Below are 18,973 nucleotides of genomic sequence, written 5' to 3' on the forward strand. Positions count from 1 at the left end.
TTTTACGTTTTTGGTTTTTGCACAAATGAAAAAAAAAAAGCTTTAAAAAAGGTACTGTTCAAGTAAGAAGGAAGAGGCTGAGGGAAAAAGAAAACTTCCTCAGTGCCAAGCTATGTAATGTAGAGACAACTCCCAACAGTTAACTTAAAAGTCACAGTCTGAAAAGCAAGAGAATCACAGTCAATTTGTTATGCTATTTGGATTTAGTCGCTTATGGTAAAACTTTATCTGGACAGAAGCTTAAAAAATAGTTTTAAAAATATACCACCATTCATGGAATTCAAAGAACTACAAAAAGATTATTATATTTTATGTCATTAACAAAACTTCCTACTCCTTGATCACACCTAGCAATGAACCAAACCATTCTTCTGACCATCTGGCAGGATCAGTTCTCACCTGTTGCCCCTCCCCTTCCATACTGGTCAAGTTACAAGCATATCTCATTTTATTGTGCTTCACAGATATTGTACAAATTGAATGTTGGTGCCAACCCTGTGTTGACGAAGTCTACTGGCACCATTTTTCCAACAGCATGAACCCACATTGTGTCTGTATGTCACATTTTGGTAATTCTTGCAATGTTTCAAACTTTTTCATTATTATCATACAGTTATGGCAATCTGTGATCAATGATCTTTGATGTCACTGCGTATTGTAATTGTTTCAAGTGTCATGAAATGTGCCCATGTAAGACAGTGAACTTGTTAGATAAACGTTGTGTTCTGACTGCTCCACTGACCAGGCCATTCTCCCCTTCCCCTTCTCCCCAGGCTTCCCTATTCTGAGAGACACAGCAAAACTGAAATTAGGCCAATTAACAACCCTACAAGGGCCTCTAATTATTCAAATAAAAGGAAAAGTCAATTGATACAGCACACTTCATTATTGTCTTATTTTAGGAAACTACCAGTCACCACAACCTTAAGAACCCGCCACCCTGAGTAGTCAGCAGCCATCAACATTGGGGCAAGACGCTCTACCAACAAAAAGATTATGGCTTGCTGAAAGCTTAGAAGGATGGTTAGCATTTTTTTTTAGCAATAAAATATTTTTAAATTAAGGTATGTACTTTTAAAAGACATAATTCTATTGCACTCTTAATAGACTATAGTATGGTGTAAACATAACTTTTATATGCAACTGGGAAACAAAAACATTCATGTGACTAGCTTTATTGCAGTAGTCTGGAACTGAACTGGCAATATCTCTGAGGTCTGCCAGTAATCCAAGACCAAAGACTAGCTCATCCTCTACACACTAACACATTCACACCCAGAAAGAAATAATGTGCTCAACCATGGATTGAGTCCTAGGGCAAAGCTAACCTGGCTAATGATCAGAGAGTTAAGTACTTCAACTACATCTCACCCCCTAAATCTATGCCTTTCTCTCCACTCACCATAACTACACTAATTTAAGTCCTCTTCACCTCTCATGTGTATTATTACACATTCCCTAACTGGCCTCACATTCTCCAATTCATCCTCCTATAATGGGTATCTGGTGCATGCACCAAGTGCCTGGGATGGTATCTCTCAACATGGAGAGAATACGGAGCTTGCTTCTGTGCAACAGTGACAACATGTAAGGCGAGTGCAACAGAGAGACTGTGGAGCATGCGCAGCCATTCTGTAACTAGTTCCAGCTGGCTAAGCATGTAGTGAAGAGGAGGAGGCTCTCTGACTGACAGTGGAGGCATTTAAAAAAGCCTGTCGATAATAGTCACTTCCTTTTTGTCTCATTCAATCTTTTAGCTTGATTTGAGAACTCCATGGCATCCTATGAGAGACTATGACATAAGGGAAAGGCCTTGGGGTCTTCCCTTCAGGGACCACATAGCCTATGAGCATCAAACTGGCAGGCCCAATGCTGTATAGAAACAGTTAAATTTTGTATCTACTTCATCCTAAAGACCAAAAGAGAGTATGCCTCTAAGGTGTTGGGGGAAAATGTTGATATATTTGTTGTTGCTCTGTCTTTGAAGTAAATACACCTTTGTAAAAGCTAATAAATGTTAAATGATTAAATGGAACTGGAGTACTAGTTATAGGCCATTAACAGATGAAGGGAATACATAGAATGGTGTGAAGGTTCAAATTGATGGTAGAAAAGAGATGCACCCCACAAACCCTTCAGAGTACCTTCGAATCCTAAAAGGAAGATGTAGCATGCCTAGCTCTGGAAGTGCAAGTTAACAATATACTCCAAAAAGCTGCCAAGCTGATATTCCTAAATCAATAGGTATGACTGTATCACTTCACATCTCAAGAAGCTCCACTAGTTCCCAATTGCAGATAGGATCAAATTAAAATTCCTGTTTGGCTTTTAAAAGCTTTTTACAATCTGGGTCTAGCCTACCTTTCCTAGATTTTTTATTTTCCTTTGTGTATCTTCCTGGTCATCCAAATGACCCTTCCTGGTGTTCTCCATACATAACATTTCATCTCTTAACTGTACCTTTAACGTGCCTGGGATGTACCCTTTCCTCACCTCTGCTTTACAGAGGTAAGGAATTCCCTCAAATAATACTTCCTACAGAAAGCCTGTTTGGACCTCTACAAGTTGTTGTATCATGCCTCTCTGTCTGTCTGTCTGTCTATCTATCTATCTACCTATCATTCATTTTTCTATATAATCTAGTTCCTCTCTACCTCTCAAAGAATGTGAAATCCTAAAGGGCAGGGATAGTTTTGTTTTTGTCTTTCTGGTACTCAATAAATGCTTGCTGAATGAATGAACTTATGTTACAAGACCTTTAACAGAACTCAGTATCCCTGCTGCAATACTACAGTAGGAATCTATCTTGTTCCTGCAAAACTTCAAAAGAACACTCATCTTAGAAACAGCAATATTTTCTAAGCATTTTAGAAACCTGAGAGGGAATAGGAGATGTGGGCAGGCAGGATATATAACAGCGTGAAGAGGTCTAGAATGGGAATCAGGAGTTTGGGGTTCAAATCCTAGCTTTGCCAGTTACTAGTGGTGTGGCCTTGGGGAAATCGTGTGTGTGTGTGTGTGTGTGTGTGTGTGTGTGTGTGTGTGTGTGTGTAAAACATGAGCAAAAAAAAAAATCAAATCTGTTCTTCTTTCTCTCCTGCTATGAGAAATAAGAAGCTGATAAAATTTTATCCTTAGAAAGTTTCCCCCACTCTGTTACAGCTCATATTGGGGTTCCAGTGTTTCCATAGGAAAAAGTACTGTTACTTTTTTGGGGGGAGGGGGACCAGAAGAATTTTTCATTCTCATAACTTCCTAGGGAGATAAGGAGTGTTTCAACCAGACCCATTTCTGGGAAATCAGAGTTTGAGTCACATGTACCTCTAACTTCCTTGTATTTCCTAAAGACTTTTAAAAAGTTAGTACTTTGGTCAAGAGCTACCAAGGATTCTTTTTTTCAGTAGCTATTTAGAAGCTGATGTATACATTAATCAATCAAAAAGAATTTACTGTTTTGTGCCAGGTAATATGCTATGTGATGGAGAGACAAAGAAAACTCTACCTTCAATATAGGGTTGTTAGAGGGCCTTGTGTTTATTAGGGACATGGGATCGTATGGTGTTCGTGCACAAAGAGGTTTATCGTTGACCCAAAGTCAATGAGTTTTCAGGCCGTCTGCTTTGTAACAGATGGCCTGGAATGCCATAAGTAGTTTATCTCTAGAGTGTGAAATAGGCCCCAAGTTCAGGATAACATGAAAGCTAACGATCCATTTTGCAGCAAGGAGCCTTCCGCAACCTTTAAAAATCTAAGCAACTTTTAAGCATCCAATGATATTAGATGAGAGAGGAAGCTGGAAAGGTCTGGTGATACCAGATTGTGGAACTATCAGGAAAAGAAAGGAATTTAAATTGTACTTAGAAAGCAGTAAAGAAGTATTGGAAGATTTTTGAGCAAAGGAATGATATGATTATACTGCAGATGACAAAGAGCTGGGAGAAATAATTTAACACACTGGAGAACAAAGTCAGGATCTAAAAAAATCAAGATAGGCCAGGACATCTCTGTTTTAGGTGTCTTTTGAGGATTATAAATTACAGAGAAGGTACCGACCTCCATTAGAAAAGGAGTCTCTTCAGCTGGGACCTCCCTCTACCAATGAAATCACAGGTCTGGGGAGCCTTTCCCAGTCTGTAATCCTATGAATTAGTAATCAATGCAGAATGCCCCATCATGTGACTATGCTTTTGTTCCCAAAGTCAGGATGAGTAATAGACACAAGTTCTGCTTTCCCTTGTAGCCCTTCTTTGGCCCTTTATTTCCTTAAAGCTATGGTTTCATAGCCCTCTCCCATGCAGAGAAATAGTCTGTAAGCTTTTTTTCCTTTCTAGAATGTCCTGGTGACTTCATGAGTAATGTTTATGGGACAAAGGTAGATATCTATATTTTATTTCAAACTGAATCAAAAATGGTAAGCAAGCTTGGTTAATTTTAGATGATAATAAATAGACACCTTACCCACATGCAGGCTTCCAGTCTAACTTTTGACATGATGGTCCACAAAGAAATAGATCCTTCAATGCCCTCTTTATCTGGACAAATAATCTGATCAGGATACGGTGGCTCTGGGAAATTAACCGAGTTGCATTCATAAGCAGCTAGGGTAACTGAAGCTATATGTGGGCCCTGCAAAATAAAATTTAAAGCACGAAACAAAATAGCGTGAATTTAAATACATACCACCGCATCAATGACTTTTACATGACTTTAAATTTATGCCTTAGTATTTCCTAGCTGTTAAAATCTTATCCACTGTAGCTTCAAGTAACAGCTGCTGGTTCCTTACCTGCTTTTGTCATGAATAGGAAAAATCATAATTTTCTCCTTATCTTCTTTTTTTTTTCTCCTTATCTTCTGAAGTGATAGAAAACTGCATATTGTAATTTTAAGCAACAAGAACTTAATGCTTGAAAGGAATTAATGGTCACATTATAATATGAACACCTGAACTTGATCCTTCTCTGCTACACAGCTCAATTATTTTCCTGCAAATCTTGGCTAAAGCTAAACTGAAAGTAGAAATCATCACTGGTTCTATCTCCTAGTATAATCCAACTGTCAAATTTTAATTCAAAGAACTGAAATTTTTACGATAGACTAGCCCCATAAACTTATTCTAATATACAGGGTTTTCCTAAAGTCTGGACACATAGGCAATAATTGATGGCAATGTGGAGTTATTCCATCAAGTTCACTTGAATCTTGCAAAGCATATCAACCTTGGCATCATAAATGATGGAAATCATATTGAAGATGTTATTTGTTAATATTCTGATCAAATAAAAATTTCATTCATTTCATTTCTTGAAAATATGCATTTTTGCCTATGTGTCCAGACTTAAGGAACACCCTGTAGAAATGTTATACAACAAACATCAGGAAAAAACTTGTGTTGAACCAACTATCTGGGCAAGTTATTTCTCTTTCTGTGTCTCAGTTCTGTTCTATATAAAATAAGAATATAACTAAGGACCACTTCATAAAATCACTAACACTAGCATGGGGTAGCAGAAGTAAGTCTAAGTAGACTTCAATTCTAATCTTGACTGACATTAACTAGTTCTGTGACACTGAGCAAGTCATTTACTCCTCTAGGTCTCAACTTTCTGATCTAAAAACTGAGACAGTTGTACTAACCAGAGGATATCTAAAGTCCCTTTTATTTCTAGTAGTCTTTGACTCTAAAGTTAAACTGTAATACGTCAGAAAAAATATATCTGTGCATTCAGGTATCAAAAAATGTGTTTTTAAAGATTAGATTTATTGATATATTTTATTTTGCAACAAGAGATACTTTCCAAATACCCAAACAAACCCTTACAAAGTATATTTGGAGAAAACAATTACTTAGCAGAAAGGACTGACAGATCCTTAAACTTTTGAGAGCATTACTAACATTGACTAGAGTTTGTTGCTTCTCAAAGCATTTAATTTACATGTCGCTGAATCTATTATTCTTTCAGTTTTGCTTTTTTTTTTTTTACTCTGCATCATGTCATACAAGTCACCTCAGTTTCTATGAATCCTTCATATGTCAGTTCTTATGGTATAGTAATAGTGCATGACATTCATAACCTAATTTGTTCAGCCACTCCCCAACTGTTGGGCATACATGCTGTTTCCTGCCTTTAGTTATGAGAAAATGCTATTATATTTTTGTACACCTGTCTTTTCTTACCATCAGTAACATAATACTGCGAATATAAACAATTCAGTAAATTTTCTTGCATAATTCCCAATTGTTTTCCAGAAGCAACAAACCAATTCACAAGCAGCAGATATCACACAATGTCTTAATGACTTGCTTGTCTTATAAATATTTTTATTAAGTTATGTGGAAATATGTATCATAAGTACATTTCTGCGGTTGAAATAATGTTAAGTAATTTGCACAAAATCACTTGAAAAGTCTTTGGGTGTGCTGAGAATAGAAATCATCCCTCCTCTGTTTCACTAATCATTTATAATTTACTTTTTCCTCATTTATATCCACATATTTTAGGAAATCTGTGGATATACTGTGTATTTACTACCTGAGTGGAGAATAAAATTTCAGAAATTATTATGAGATTTTGTGGTTTTACTTGAAAATAAGATCATTTTCCCTAGTGCTACAAGTTTAATTGTGCTCTTATAAATGAGAATGAATTACAATTATTCACATAAAAATTAAATGGCAATCAGATATAAATAATTTAGTTCAAAGTTGAAAACATTTGATACAAAAATCTAATCTATCTATAATGTATTGCTATAACATTTCATATATTACTTTGAATATTAATTTAAAATGCATAAGTTAATTTTCCAACTAAAATCTCCATCTTTGTATACAAATTAAGAAAAACTGAGGTTTTTGTTATTATTAACTACAGCATATATAAAAGATTTCTATTTTTGGAAATATTGCAAAAGATTCCTCCTGTGATTTTTCATAAGTGAGTCGATCTCCAAGAACAGTAAGTGGTCTCTGTAAAAGAAAATCTCTTTGATCACACAGTGAAGGAATTTGTGGTTCCAAGAGAGGAGCACATGAAAAATACCCAACTACGCTTAAAGCTAATAAAAGATCAGGCAGTGAAACTGAATATTATCCTATATTAATACTTAAAAGCATGTTAAAAATATAAGCTATATTTCTTTTCTCAAATATGCCCAGGCTTTGGGGGGGGGATTAAATTCAGAAAAACATGGTTAGCCATTTAGTACTAGATCAATTACTGATTATTAATAGATTATTTCACTTGAGTCTAGTAGATAATGTGGTCTTATCCTTTTTCAAGGATTGCAAAATTTAAGAAACTAAACTTATTACAATATAGAAATGTTACAAAGGATTAACAAATAATCAGTTTATAAGTATTCAAAACTTTATATGTTAGAAATGGGCTTTAAAAAAAAATACAGCTCAAGAGGTGTGACCAGATAAAGCTTCCAGTTATATCCATGAAAAGATTTTACTGCACTGTTATTTAGACATCAGAGAAAATTTTGAGCTTAATGTTTGTCCTACAGTGACTGAATACAGGTCAAACATACAAAGTTTTTTTCATAATCAATTAAAAATGTTTTAGCCCATGTTTAGCTATGATGAATTTTTTTTAATGTCATCTCCTTATGGGTAGGAAATACCAAATAAATAGTGATGAATGCAGTAAAAATGAGAGTAAGAAAATACATGAAAATCTATAAACAAACAGCCACAGAGTTCCAGAAGCTGAGAATGCATGTATAAAATCCTCACAATGAACAAGGGCTAAATTGCCATTTACCAAGCTTCCAGATGCTAGGTAACAGAATCCATGATTTATGAAAGAATAAATGACTACTTTTCAATTACCCAAAGAGATTAAATTGCCCCCTCTGCCACCTTTCAGTTAAATTTCAAAATAAATTATATAAAGATATTTTATATCTCCCCTACCTTCCTCTGGACCTTTCATTCATTGAACTGAACAGACTTGCACATTTTCCCACAACTATTCTAATAAGTCAAGTCATGATTAGTCAGCCTTAGAATTAGATGTGGTGTTTCACAGACAAAATGAGAACTCTAATAACTCAGTCTCTTGTTCTTTGTTCCTTCCTAATAGGCCATTTAGCCACCAGCTCAGCAGTTGAGTTTGAATTTTGGTAGCTACATGGGGATGTCCAGTAAATTCTTCTTAACACAAGAGAACAATGCTCTATAATGCTTAACTTTTTACCTGTATAAAACAAATTCAAAAGTAAACAAAACAAAACAAAAAAACCCTTGAAAATTAAAATGGTAACAGGAAAGGGAATTTAGAAATGTTATGTGAGCTCAAAATATTCAAAGACTAAATTTCTCCTTCAATTTTATTCTCAGAACTACAATAATTTCAAAGTGGACCAAAGGCTGTTACATCTTAATAGACTTCACAGTATCTTGTGATCCTTCTATGTCACTCAGTATAGTAATTCTAAATAAAATCAACCCAACAAGCTCAGCTGACTGCCTATTTGTGACATATTTGACATCTGGTTCTGTTTCAGTTCAAAACCCCATGTATCTATTCTCAAGAGCTATGTTACATTATAATTTCCAAAGCTTTGATTACAGAATAATTTTGCCTTGCCTAGCACAGAAGATGTAGTACTTAGCCAAGGCAGAGTGTGTTTGGGTGAGAAAAAAACCATGGTTAGATCATGAGGTAAGATTTTGAATAAGAGAAATGTGTATAACTGCTTCTGAAAAAAAAAATTTTTTTAAACTATTTTTACCTCTGTTACTTTCAAAAATGGATTACATGTTCTGGCTGGGAAAGTATTTGAGAATAGCTAATTTTCTATTCTGAACAGGGAGATATATCTATCCTTCCTTCAATAACACACAACAAAAGCACTTATTAAGCACTTATGTGCTGTCTCTCGAGAGCTAGGAATACAAACCTAAACAGGAAGACAGACCTTGCCCTCTCTGAAATATAAAAAGAAAATGAAAGAGGCAAGGAGGGAAAGATGGGGAATGGTCTGAGAAAATCTGGGAGATTCAGAACTGCAACCTGAAGGATGAAGACATGGCTGGCCTGGGTCTCTTCCTTAAAACAGAGGTTCTAGGAGACAATCAGAAGGAGAAGCAACAGGGGCTGATAGTACTTCCAATATATGATGTATGAACTTCAAGGGTAAAAAGATTGCTGGGGCATTGTGAAGAAAGACTGCAAGTTAGAAGTGTAAAACAAGTCTGGTAATGGAGAGGTCCTTATTAGGTCTGGCTGCTAAAAGAAATGCATTTTACATTCCTATTCTTTTTCTTGTTACCTATTCTGTCAGGAGATAGCTGGAAGATGCCTTACTAATGGTAACTTCCCATATTCAGGCAAAAGAGGCCTGGCCTCTACCAAAACAAATTTAGGCTCCTAATAAAGATATAGGAGAACTATGTTATTCTGAGGAGCTCCATACCTTCACTCATTGAAAAATATTTACTACATTATGCTTCAGTTTAAACTACTCCTCCTGGGTTATCATTCATATTATGCCCCCTAGGTAACTATGAGTATACCTAAGGCTCCGTGCTAGGCTCTCTTCTCTCTCTCATTATATTGTCTCATTTGGTGATCCTATAAGCTTTAAGGGGTTTAATTATCATCTGTAAGCAGATGACTTCCAGGATCTATATAAACAACTCTGATCTCTCTCTTAAACCCCATTTGCTTAATGAACATTTCAAGATGAAATGTTCTCCTGGCATCTCAAACTTAACATGTTCAAAGTCAAATTAATTATCTTTTCCTTCAAACAACAACAACCAACATTTATGTAGCACCTGTTATGTGCCAGGAAGTTGCTAAGCTCTGGGGATACAAAGAAAAGCATTGACAGCCCTTGCCCTCAAGAAGTTAAAAATCTAATGGGGAAGATGACACATAAAAAGAAGCTGAAAAGGAAGGTAGAGGGGCAAGGGGTAAGAGGACCCAGCATAGGGTCACGATGAAGTCCTGCAGCCAGGGAGGGAAATGATCTGGAGTTAAGGGTTACACAGTGGATTTTATCTTGTAGGATGATGAAATTTTTGAAGATCATGAAGTTCAAGAGAATAGCCAGGTGGAAAATGATGAGTTGAATACCCTGGGTGCATTCTTAAACCAAAGATCTGGGAGAAACTCAGATGTCTGCCCTCCAGAGGGAGGGAGGGGGTCCAGGCTCAAGGGGTACAAACTCATTCCTCTTCCTTTTTTCTGTGCACAGCACTATTATCTTTTATTATTATCGTCCTATTATCCTTTCAGTAACCCAGGTCATCCTCTACTCCTCACTCTCACACACCTTACATATAAAAGCACTTATTCCCTTCTGCCAACCCACATGGCCATCCTCCTAGTTCAGGCCCTTATTACTTCTTGTCTGGACTATTGCAACAGACTTCTAATTGGATTCTCCATCTCAAAAATCTCTACCACTCCACATCCTCCACAAAGCTGTGAGAACAGTTTTCCTATAATGCAGGTCTGACCATGTCATTCCCCTATTCAATAAAGTCTTGGAACTCCCTATTACCTTCTCTGTTTGGCATTTAAAGCTTGTGCCCTGTGCCCATGTTACCCTTCCAGTTCTATGACACATTATTCTCTTCCATACATTCTATGGTCTAGTCAAACTAGCCTTTTCTTCATAGGTGGCCTTCCATTTCTCCTCTCCATGCCTTTGTCCTGTCAGTTCTTCCTATCTGGAATGCATTCCCTCACCATTTCTGCTACTGATAAAAATTAAGCTCCTGAGTGCAGGGACTATATTTCATTTCTGTAGAAAGGTACGAAGTAGATGTGATACATACAAATATGTACTGACTGATTAACTACTAGGAATCTTAGGCTATCTTCATTTTCACATTAAAAAAAAACATCACCACCACCCAAAGCTGGATTAATTCTAAACTTCCTCTATTTACAAGGAATTCATGTAACTGAAAGGTCTGATTTCATTTTCATGTCCCATCTACAAATCATAAGGAACTGAAGAAAAAGCAGAAAGAAGCTGCTGGGGACATGTGGCAAAAGTTTTAGATTCCTTTATTCCAAGGACATGAGCTTAAAAGCAGAAAATAGAAATTAGGCCACATTAATAAGGAGTTCTACTTATTTAAGCTTCTAGACCCACCAAGGTGAAAACTATCACAATAAAAGAAAAGGTGCTGCGTGTGGGAGAAGACATATTAACATTCCATATTATATTCTTAGACCAAAAACTTCAGAGTTTTGCACTTTCATAATATCAACTTATAACTTAACCCATCAGCTAGACAAACACAAGGTGAGCAATTTCTCAAGGGTAGAATGTCCTGATCAGTTTCTTCTGGGAAGTTTAGGGCAAAAGTAATGATACCCAGTCCAGAATCCTGTGATGATGCTTAGGAAGAACATCACTAAAACCTAGCAAGAATTTGGTAGTTTAGAATGCAATTAATTATGATTATCTAGGCAATAAGTAAATGATTTAGAGACAACTGGTTGTCTATGTGACTTGCAAACCATATTGTTCTTTGTTGTTTTTCTTTTAAGGGAATTTTAAAAGAAATTTGGAAATTCTGTTGCAAACATAGACCCTAAACTTATAGTCTTTTTAATGTAATGTTTTCTCCCATCAAGATGAAAACAGAATTTCACAAAGATTCCATTTCACAATGAACAACTCTAAATCTATCTAAAAGGATAGAATAAAAAAGTTTTAAAATTCTACAAGGGGGTTAAATGTTCAGCCCCTTTCAATTCAGTGTAGTGTAGTGGAAAAAGCAATAAGTAGCCTCATTCAGAAAGATGGCACCAGTCCCCTTTCTCTTTTATCACTTATCTTAATAAGGGCAAAACTCTGAGCTCTAGTTTCATTATATGTAAAATAGGGCTAATAACAGAACTTTCTCCACAGGTTGAATATTAGGTGATCAAATGGAAAGGCAAGGGATATTAAAGCACTTTGTAAATACAAAACATTACATAAATGCAGGTCGGTCATACTAATATTATTGAAGAAGAGACTAGAAGAGGACAGGATTCTAGTCATTTGACCTTAGATCACTCATTTAGTCTCACTGGATTTTTATCTGTAAATGGGGTTAACATCACTTGTTTTACTTATGTCACAAGACTGGAAAAAAGAAAGAGTACATTTATGAACCATTATAAAAAATACAACATTATACAAACATAAGATATTGTTGTAAATTCAACATTAGCACATATTCTAAGCATATAAGAATTTTCTAATAGGTAAAAATATCCAGAAGTAGCTACTTCAGGAGGTAGTGAGTTCCCTGGAATGTCTAATCACTTGTCTAATGTGTGGTAGGGAGGAATTACTGTTAAAGTATATGGGCTAGACAAGATGACCTCTGGGGTCTCTTCCTGTTCTGGGACTCTAGGATACTACATATATATTATAGTTGGAGTTATTTTCATAATAAAAATACAATGTTTAGAAATCAGGGTAGACTATTAGTGGACTCTACTCTCTTTAAATCTAGACAAATTTTACCCATAAAATGGCTGTGGTCAAAAGAAAGAAATTCAAAAGAGAAACACAACTCCAAAAGGCACAATAACCAAAAATGAAGTAAAATAAATGCTAGGCATTAGAGTTCCCCTTTCCTTTGCTAAATGAAATCCTCCCTCACATCACAGGGAGTTTGGGGTTCATTTTTTGACATGATGCCTTGATCATAACAAACAAAAATTAATACCCGAGTCATTTCTTAGAAGAAGTTGGGGAGAAAGGTATACATCAGACGAAAAATAAATACAGGAGGTGACATCATTTTACAAGGCTTATTCACCTTTCCAGAAGTTGTAAGTCATTGCATGCTTATCATCAGAGTCATTACATGAATATACAGAAAGCAAGATCAATATAACATCAACACTAAATTTATTTTCCTCCTTTCCTCTCATTACAGAAGTATTAATTGTACTTTTAACTAAGGACCTTTTGTGCTTGGGTAAATTCCATGGCTTTCTGCCCCCAAAGGGACAGAAAAATGAACAACAAGCATAAAAGATAGTGTCAGTCAATATAATTACATCTTAAATCACTATAAAAGAACTTTCTGTCCAAATTAAAATGCATGACACCTGAGAAGAGAAGTAGGCCCTTGTTTACTATGGTATTAACAATTACTACAGTGTTGTGATTGAAGCCATTTGAGATTATTTCATGTTTACTTAATCAAATACTTTTACCTCTGTCCACATGCGCCAACTTAGAGAGAATTCAAGAAATGTTTACATCACAGAAAAAAAAAGCACTTAATAATCAAGTGAAGTAACCAACACACATTTATTAAGCAGCTATTTATGTACTAGGCAGGCATTGTGCTAGGCAGTGGGGATACAAAATCAAACTGAAAGTCCTTCCCCCTCAAGAGGTTAACATTCAATCCATGTTGACAACATGTATGTACATATAATATGTATGAAATACACATATAGTGTATATGTAGTAAACAAAAAATAATGGAGGCAACTATCAGCCGGGGAAGGGGGGAGAGAATCAAAAGCCTCACCATGCAAGAGATGGTGTTTGAGTTGAGTTTTGAAGGAAGCTTAGAGGTGAGGAAAGAGAAAACAGGAAATGGAGTGCTGTACATGAGGAAAAGCAAAAAAGGTGGTCCACAGAGTATGAGAAAGATAACAATACATAATAAATCTGGAAAGGTAGTGTGGGGTCAGGTTATGAAGTGCTGTAAAGGCCAAAACAGCAGAGTTTGTATCTGATCACAGAGGTAACAGGAAGCTACTGGAATTTACTGATTAAGGGGTGTCAGACCTGTGATTTAGGAATACCACTCTAGGAGCTATGAAATATCTGTTTCTTATAGAGAAAGCACAATGTCATATACTCATTTTCAACAAATATTATATAGTTACAATGGAGTCATCTTATGGTATGTTTCAATGACAGAATAACTATAACTAAAAAAAGAGACAGTTTCCCAGTCCTGTACAGAATGTTAAATTTAGGCACACAAATACCTATTATTTAGCAATGTAATGAATACCTATTCACATATCTAAATTTAGCATATTACTTTTTATATACTTTGGAAAGAAATATTTAAATGATGATCCAGGCTTTCTGGTAAACAAGGGAATGTTGCTAATTACTATACTTAGAAGGTCACTGGATAGTCAAATGCTCTGCCTCTCCCTTCTTTCTTGAGCTAGAACAGCTGTATCCATAAGGGTCTTTCTAGCTGCTACCCTTGTTTTGGCTTGATATTCATGGTACTAGAGTAAGACCCCAAAAATTCTAACTACAACTATGAATAAAATCAGTCCTAATTCAGGATTTGAAAACAATTAAGCAAAGCCTCCCCTTAGTTTTTTTGAATGTGACTGGTAACAGAAAAGATAGCCTGGGGGCCTTTTAAACCTATACATTTATTCAGTAATCTTTAAAGCCATCTAGAGAGCACAGTAAATAGTGAGTTAAGCCTGGAATCACAAAGACCTAAATCCAAATATGGTCTCAGATACTTACTAGCTGTGTGACCCCTCACAAGCCACCCTAACTTCTGTCTTTCTTAGTTTCCTCAATTGTAACAAGAGGATTTTAATAAAAGCACCCCAGCTCAAAGAGCTGTTGTGAGGATTAAAAGATATAATACCTGCAATTCGCTTAACACAGTGCCTGGCACATGGGTGCTTAATACATACTTCCTCTATTAATATTAAGGAAAAGTCAAGAAAAACTGCTACTTTAGAAATGTTCTTTCCACATGCTTAGGGATAAATATTTCAAGTATGAAAAATACTTCACCTTTTGACGTTTCCAAATGATCTGACCTGCCAATCATTTCAGAAAATATTGAAGGAAGATGCTAGGCTACAAACGCATGAAGAACGAAATTTAATCCAAGTTGACCATGGCTTTTTAAGTTGAAAAGCAACATGTAAGTTACAAGTATTAGAGCATGTTTCTCTCAACTCTTATTTTACAATGATACTGACATTGTTAACATTTTCCATCTGGATGAAAAACACATAAAAATCGATAAAAAGCTGAAGGTCTTATCAACCACCTTAACACAGAGCAAAATTAAGTATTAATATCAGCATGAGTAAAATCCTTTGAGATTTTCACTATGCACTTGATGCCTGCTTTATTTCCCATGTAATCACAGAACAGCAGACTTAGAAAGTACTTTGGAGGGTCACTGAGTCCTAAACGCCTAACCCCTCTGAACCACTTGTAACAATGTTCATATAGCCTCCACTTGAGGAATTTCAATGACATAAAATTCCCTATCCTTCTTAGGCGGCCCATTTTACTTTCAGACATCTCTAACTATCAGGAAGTTTCCACTCAGACTAAAAAGAAACTTGTCTCCTTAACTGATTACCTAAAAGTTAAGCAATATTAAGCAATTAACATTTCTCTACCTGACATGACTACCTTGACTTTTAAATGTACATGAACATCAAAGTGCTGAAGTTGCTTTTAATTGATTCTCAAATGTGACAGAATTCATAAGTTAGAAATCACAGTCAAGAGAGGTAGCTGCCCATGCAGCTCTTGACCTTGTTTACCATTCATTCAGAGTTCCTTCTTTTCTTTGCAGTTCCCTGTAAGGGAGAGGTGGGATAAACTGCAAACAGGATACAAAGGGATTTAGCTGGTTTTTTTTTTCAGGTGCCCTTTACAAGTCCTACTCCAGGCAATGTCTCCATCTAGCGTCAATCTAGATTTACTGCATAATACTTGAAAGCCAACTAAACTTAACAGTGAGATCCATGTACTCATTAGGAATTTTCAGATAGGACAGAATCTCATAAATCATTAATGTACCAATAGTTTGCAACTGACTCTGGTCATTTTCCTGTCTGGTAACTGGTGATTCACTGTTGTCTACTTGTGCCCATAAACAGCATATTAGATGGTAATTTTCTCAGTACAAAGGCATAGTAGTTTTAAAAATAAAACAATGCTCTTGTTGACCTGACAGTTCATAGTTCCAATTATAGAAAAGTATTAGAGGAAGGACACTGAAATCTACTACTACTAATCTCCATTGTTTCTAACATTTAACCTTAATCCTTAAGATTTATTAGGAAAAATCCCTCTAGAAAAGCATAACTCTAATTTCAATTCCTGCTGGGTTCTCGTAGACTAGACTAGTGTCCTACCAAGATCCTACCAAGCTGAGAAAGCTTTGATCATGGTCCCACAAACAGACTGTTCCTGCCAGACTAAGTACCAGGAGGCTGGCTGCTAGATGATGAATTCTTTGGTCATGGCAATTTACAAAATAAAGGTAAAATGTCTGTCCATATCAATGGTTCTCAAACTTCTTGGTCTCAGGACCTCTATCCATTCAGTAATTATAGAGGACCCTCGAAAAAGCTTTAGTTCATGTGGGTTATATCTATTGACTTATGGTACTTAAAAATAAAATAGAATAAAATAAAACTATATTAGTATTATTATGAAAATAGTTTTGACCATGACTACCCCTTGAAAGGGTCTCAAGGACTGTAAGGGATCCTGGACCACACTTTGAGAAACTTCTTCACCAAGCAGTAAGGAGCCACTGAAGTTTTTTTAGAGCATTTTAGAGACCTAAATAGATAAATTTATGTGTAAGATTTATCTGTCAGCAGCGTGGAGGTTAGATTAGATTAGGGACAGAGACTAGCAGCAGGAAGACTTAGGTTGGTGACAGTCTAGGTTGGCAATAACAAATGTTAATATTTAAGAACCTCTGATCTAGAGTGAGACTACCTTAAGTATGTTACTCCCCCCCAATATGTAGTGTTAATAATGAAAAATTGAAAGCATTATCACCTATGTAAACTTAAGTCAGCTCCCCCACCCCAGGCCAGAATCAATTTTTTCTGCCATTTGGTAGCTAATTTACAACTTGCTGGATTTTTCATCTACCCCTTTCTTAATACAGGGTTTCATTTTCCAATAAAGTCCTTCCTTCCTCCTCAAGCACTACTGCCATGGGATTTTCTCTTCAAAATTGGCTTTAATAGAGGGTTCTTGAGGTATATTAACCATAATCATTTCATGCTCAGAAAAGTTACGGTCCAATCACGTAGCAAATAGATGAACAACGGTAAAACATCAAATAGGCCAAAGTCTATAGGACACAGCATATACTAGTTTTATTGGTACAATATGTCTTACTCCAAGGACCTCTAATTGACTATAGGACACCAGATAATTTCAGATAAGAGACTAGACTCCTTTACAATTTCAGACACCTGGCGATAAAATTAGGAGCTGAGAGAAGGAACATTTTTCACTCCAAGCATGACTTCTACTAGGCCAGAGAACAAACAAACATTCCTACATAACACTCATGTCCCAGATGTACTGAGAGGAAACACAATGTGTGTTTGCCAAGAAGCCAATGTATCATTTCAAATCTGCTTCAAATCCCATAGTCTCTCCTTTATCTTTCCCATTCCATCCTATCTGTTTCAAAAATGAAGTCATTATGGACTAGAAGTTAACTGGCTCTAGGTGGCAGAATAAGGAGAATAATTCAAAAGTCTACTCAACTTTTGTTCACCACTGTTTTTCCTGCGGAGATCAATTTTTAATGCTGAATTGTTTTTGTATTTGGGGGTGGTAGGGGTAAATAATATAGCAACATTAGAACATCCCAAGAAGAAACCTGTCTCTGAATTAGAAAAAAACAGGGGGAAAATGTTATTTTTGTGCTTCCTGAGGGTGTTTTAAAATTTTGTTTTAATTCACAAGCTAAAAAAAAAAATGCTGCTAGCTTTATTCTTTTAAAATCAACCTTACTGCTCTGATTTGAGGATTAGAAGATTTCTTAGACATTAAGGTAATTTAAATCTATCTCAAAATGAAGCTTTTGAAACCAAGACACTGATGAAAAGATAGAAAATTTCTATAAAATTTGCTTATAAAAATAAAAGGTTACTCTTTACCTGATAATTAAAAACTGTACCATTAAATCAGAGAACTAAGTCCTTTCTTAGATATGGTGAGGGAAACAATTCTTAATCAAACAAGGGATACAAAAGATGACATAAATAATTTCGACTACATGAAACTGAAAAGCTTTTATGTGAGGGTAGTACCCTTTTGTGCTACCTCAACAATTCACACTTTCAGGCTAGGTTTCCTGGGGGATGACTACCCCAAGTTCAAGGTACTTTGTGCGTTCTCTCTCCTCAAAAATAGCTCAGGAAGTGCTGGACTTTTGGAGACTACTCTCTCAATGTCTTCTACTGGGTGAGGTGTTATACTGCAAGAACTCATTGTTTACGGAAAGTAGAAGAAAGAAGTCCCTTCCATTCCTGAACTCTGGAAGAGGTGTAATAGAAAATGTGAAGAGCAATCCCCTCCAAAAGTTAGGTTCATCCTCCATAGCTGGCTCTCTCCTTTCAATGCCAGAGAAAATTCACCTCAGAGCTTGGTCTTGTTTTTAAGGTCAGAAGAGATGTGGCTGATCCTTTGGCTAGTCAACTTATAATTCCATCAAATCGATTAAGGAGTTTTTTTTAATTATGCTACTATGCTAATTATGCTAAAATAAAGTATCTAAAATGTCCACACCCATACCCTTTGACTCAGAAATCTCACTTCTAGGTGCATAAACCCAGGAAGATAAAGGAAATAAAGTCCCATGTACACCAAAAATTTCATATCGATACTTAGCGTGGTAGTAAAAAACTGGAAACAAAATGGATGTCCATCAACTGGGAAATGTTAAAGAAATTGTAACTTACTGCATGTAATGTACATGTGAATGTAATGTACTATTATTGTATTATAAAAAAATGGGCAAACAAAGAATTCAGAAAAATAGGATGACTCATATGATCTGATACAGAATGAAGTAAGAAGCAACAGAAAAATATATATCCAATGAATACAACAATAAACTTGGAAACAAACACAAAACACTAAAAAATGAAGGTAGCCAAACTGTAATAATTAAGCTTGGCTTCAAAGAAGCAATATGAGAAGGCACCTC

General features: G+C 35.8%; 1 protein-coding gene across 2 annotated transcripts in view; it reads right to left on the minus strand.

The window, feature by feature from the left end:
* VMP1 (vacuole membrane protein 1) overlaps window positions 1–18,973 on the minus strand; it is a 131,421-nt gene that overhangs the window by 69,508 nt on the left and 42,940 nt on the right. For both annotated transcript variants that reach the window (XM_036754057.1, XM_036754058.1), the window contains exon 6: window positions 4,459–4,626. In XM_036754057.1, coding sequence (XP_036609952.1) covers window positions 4,459–4,626 — 168 coding nt within the window. The remainder of the gene's footprint in view (window positions 1–4,458; window positions 4,627–18,973) is intronic.

Source organism: Trichosurus vulpecula, chromosome 4 (genome assembly GCF_011100635.1).
Source record: "Trichosurus vulpecula isolate mTriVul1 chromosome 4, mTriVul1.pri, whole genome shotgun sequence".
NCBI classification, from domain to species: domain Eukaryota; kingdom Metazoa; phylum Chordata; class Mammalia; order Diprotodontia; family Phalangeridae; genus Trichosurus; species Trichosurus vulpecula.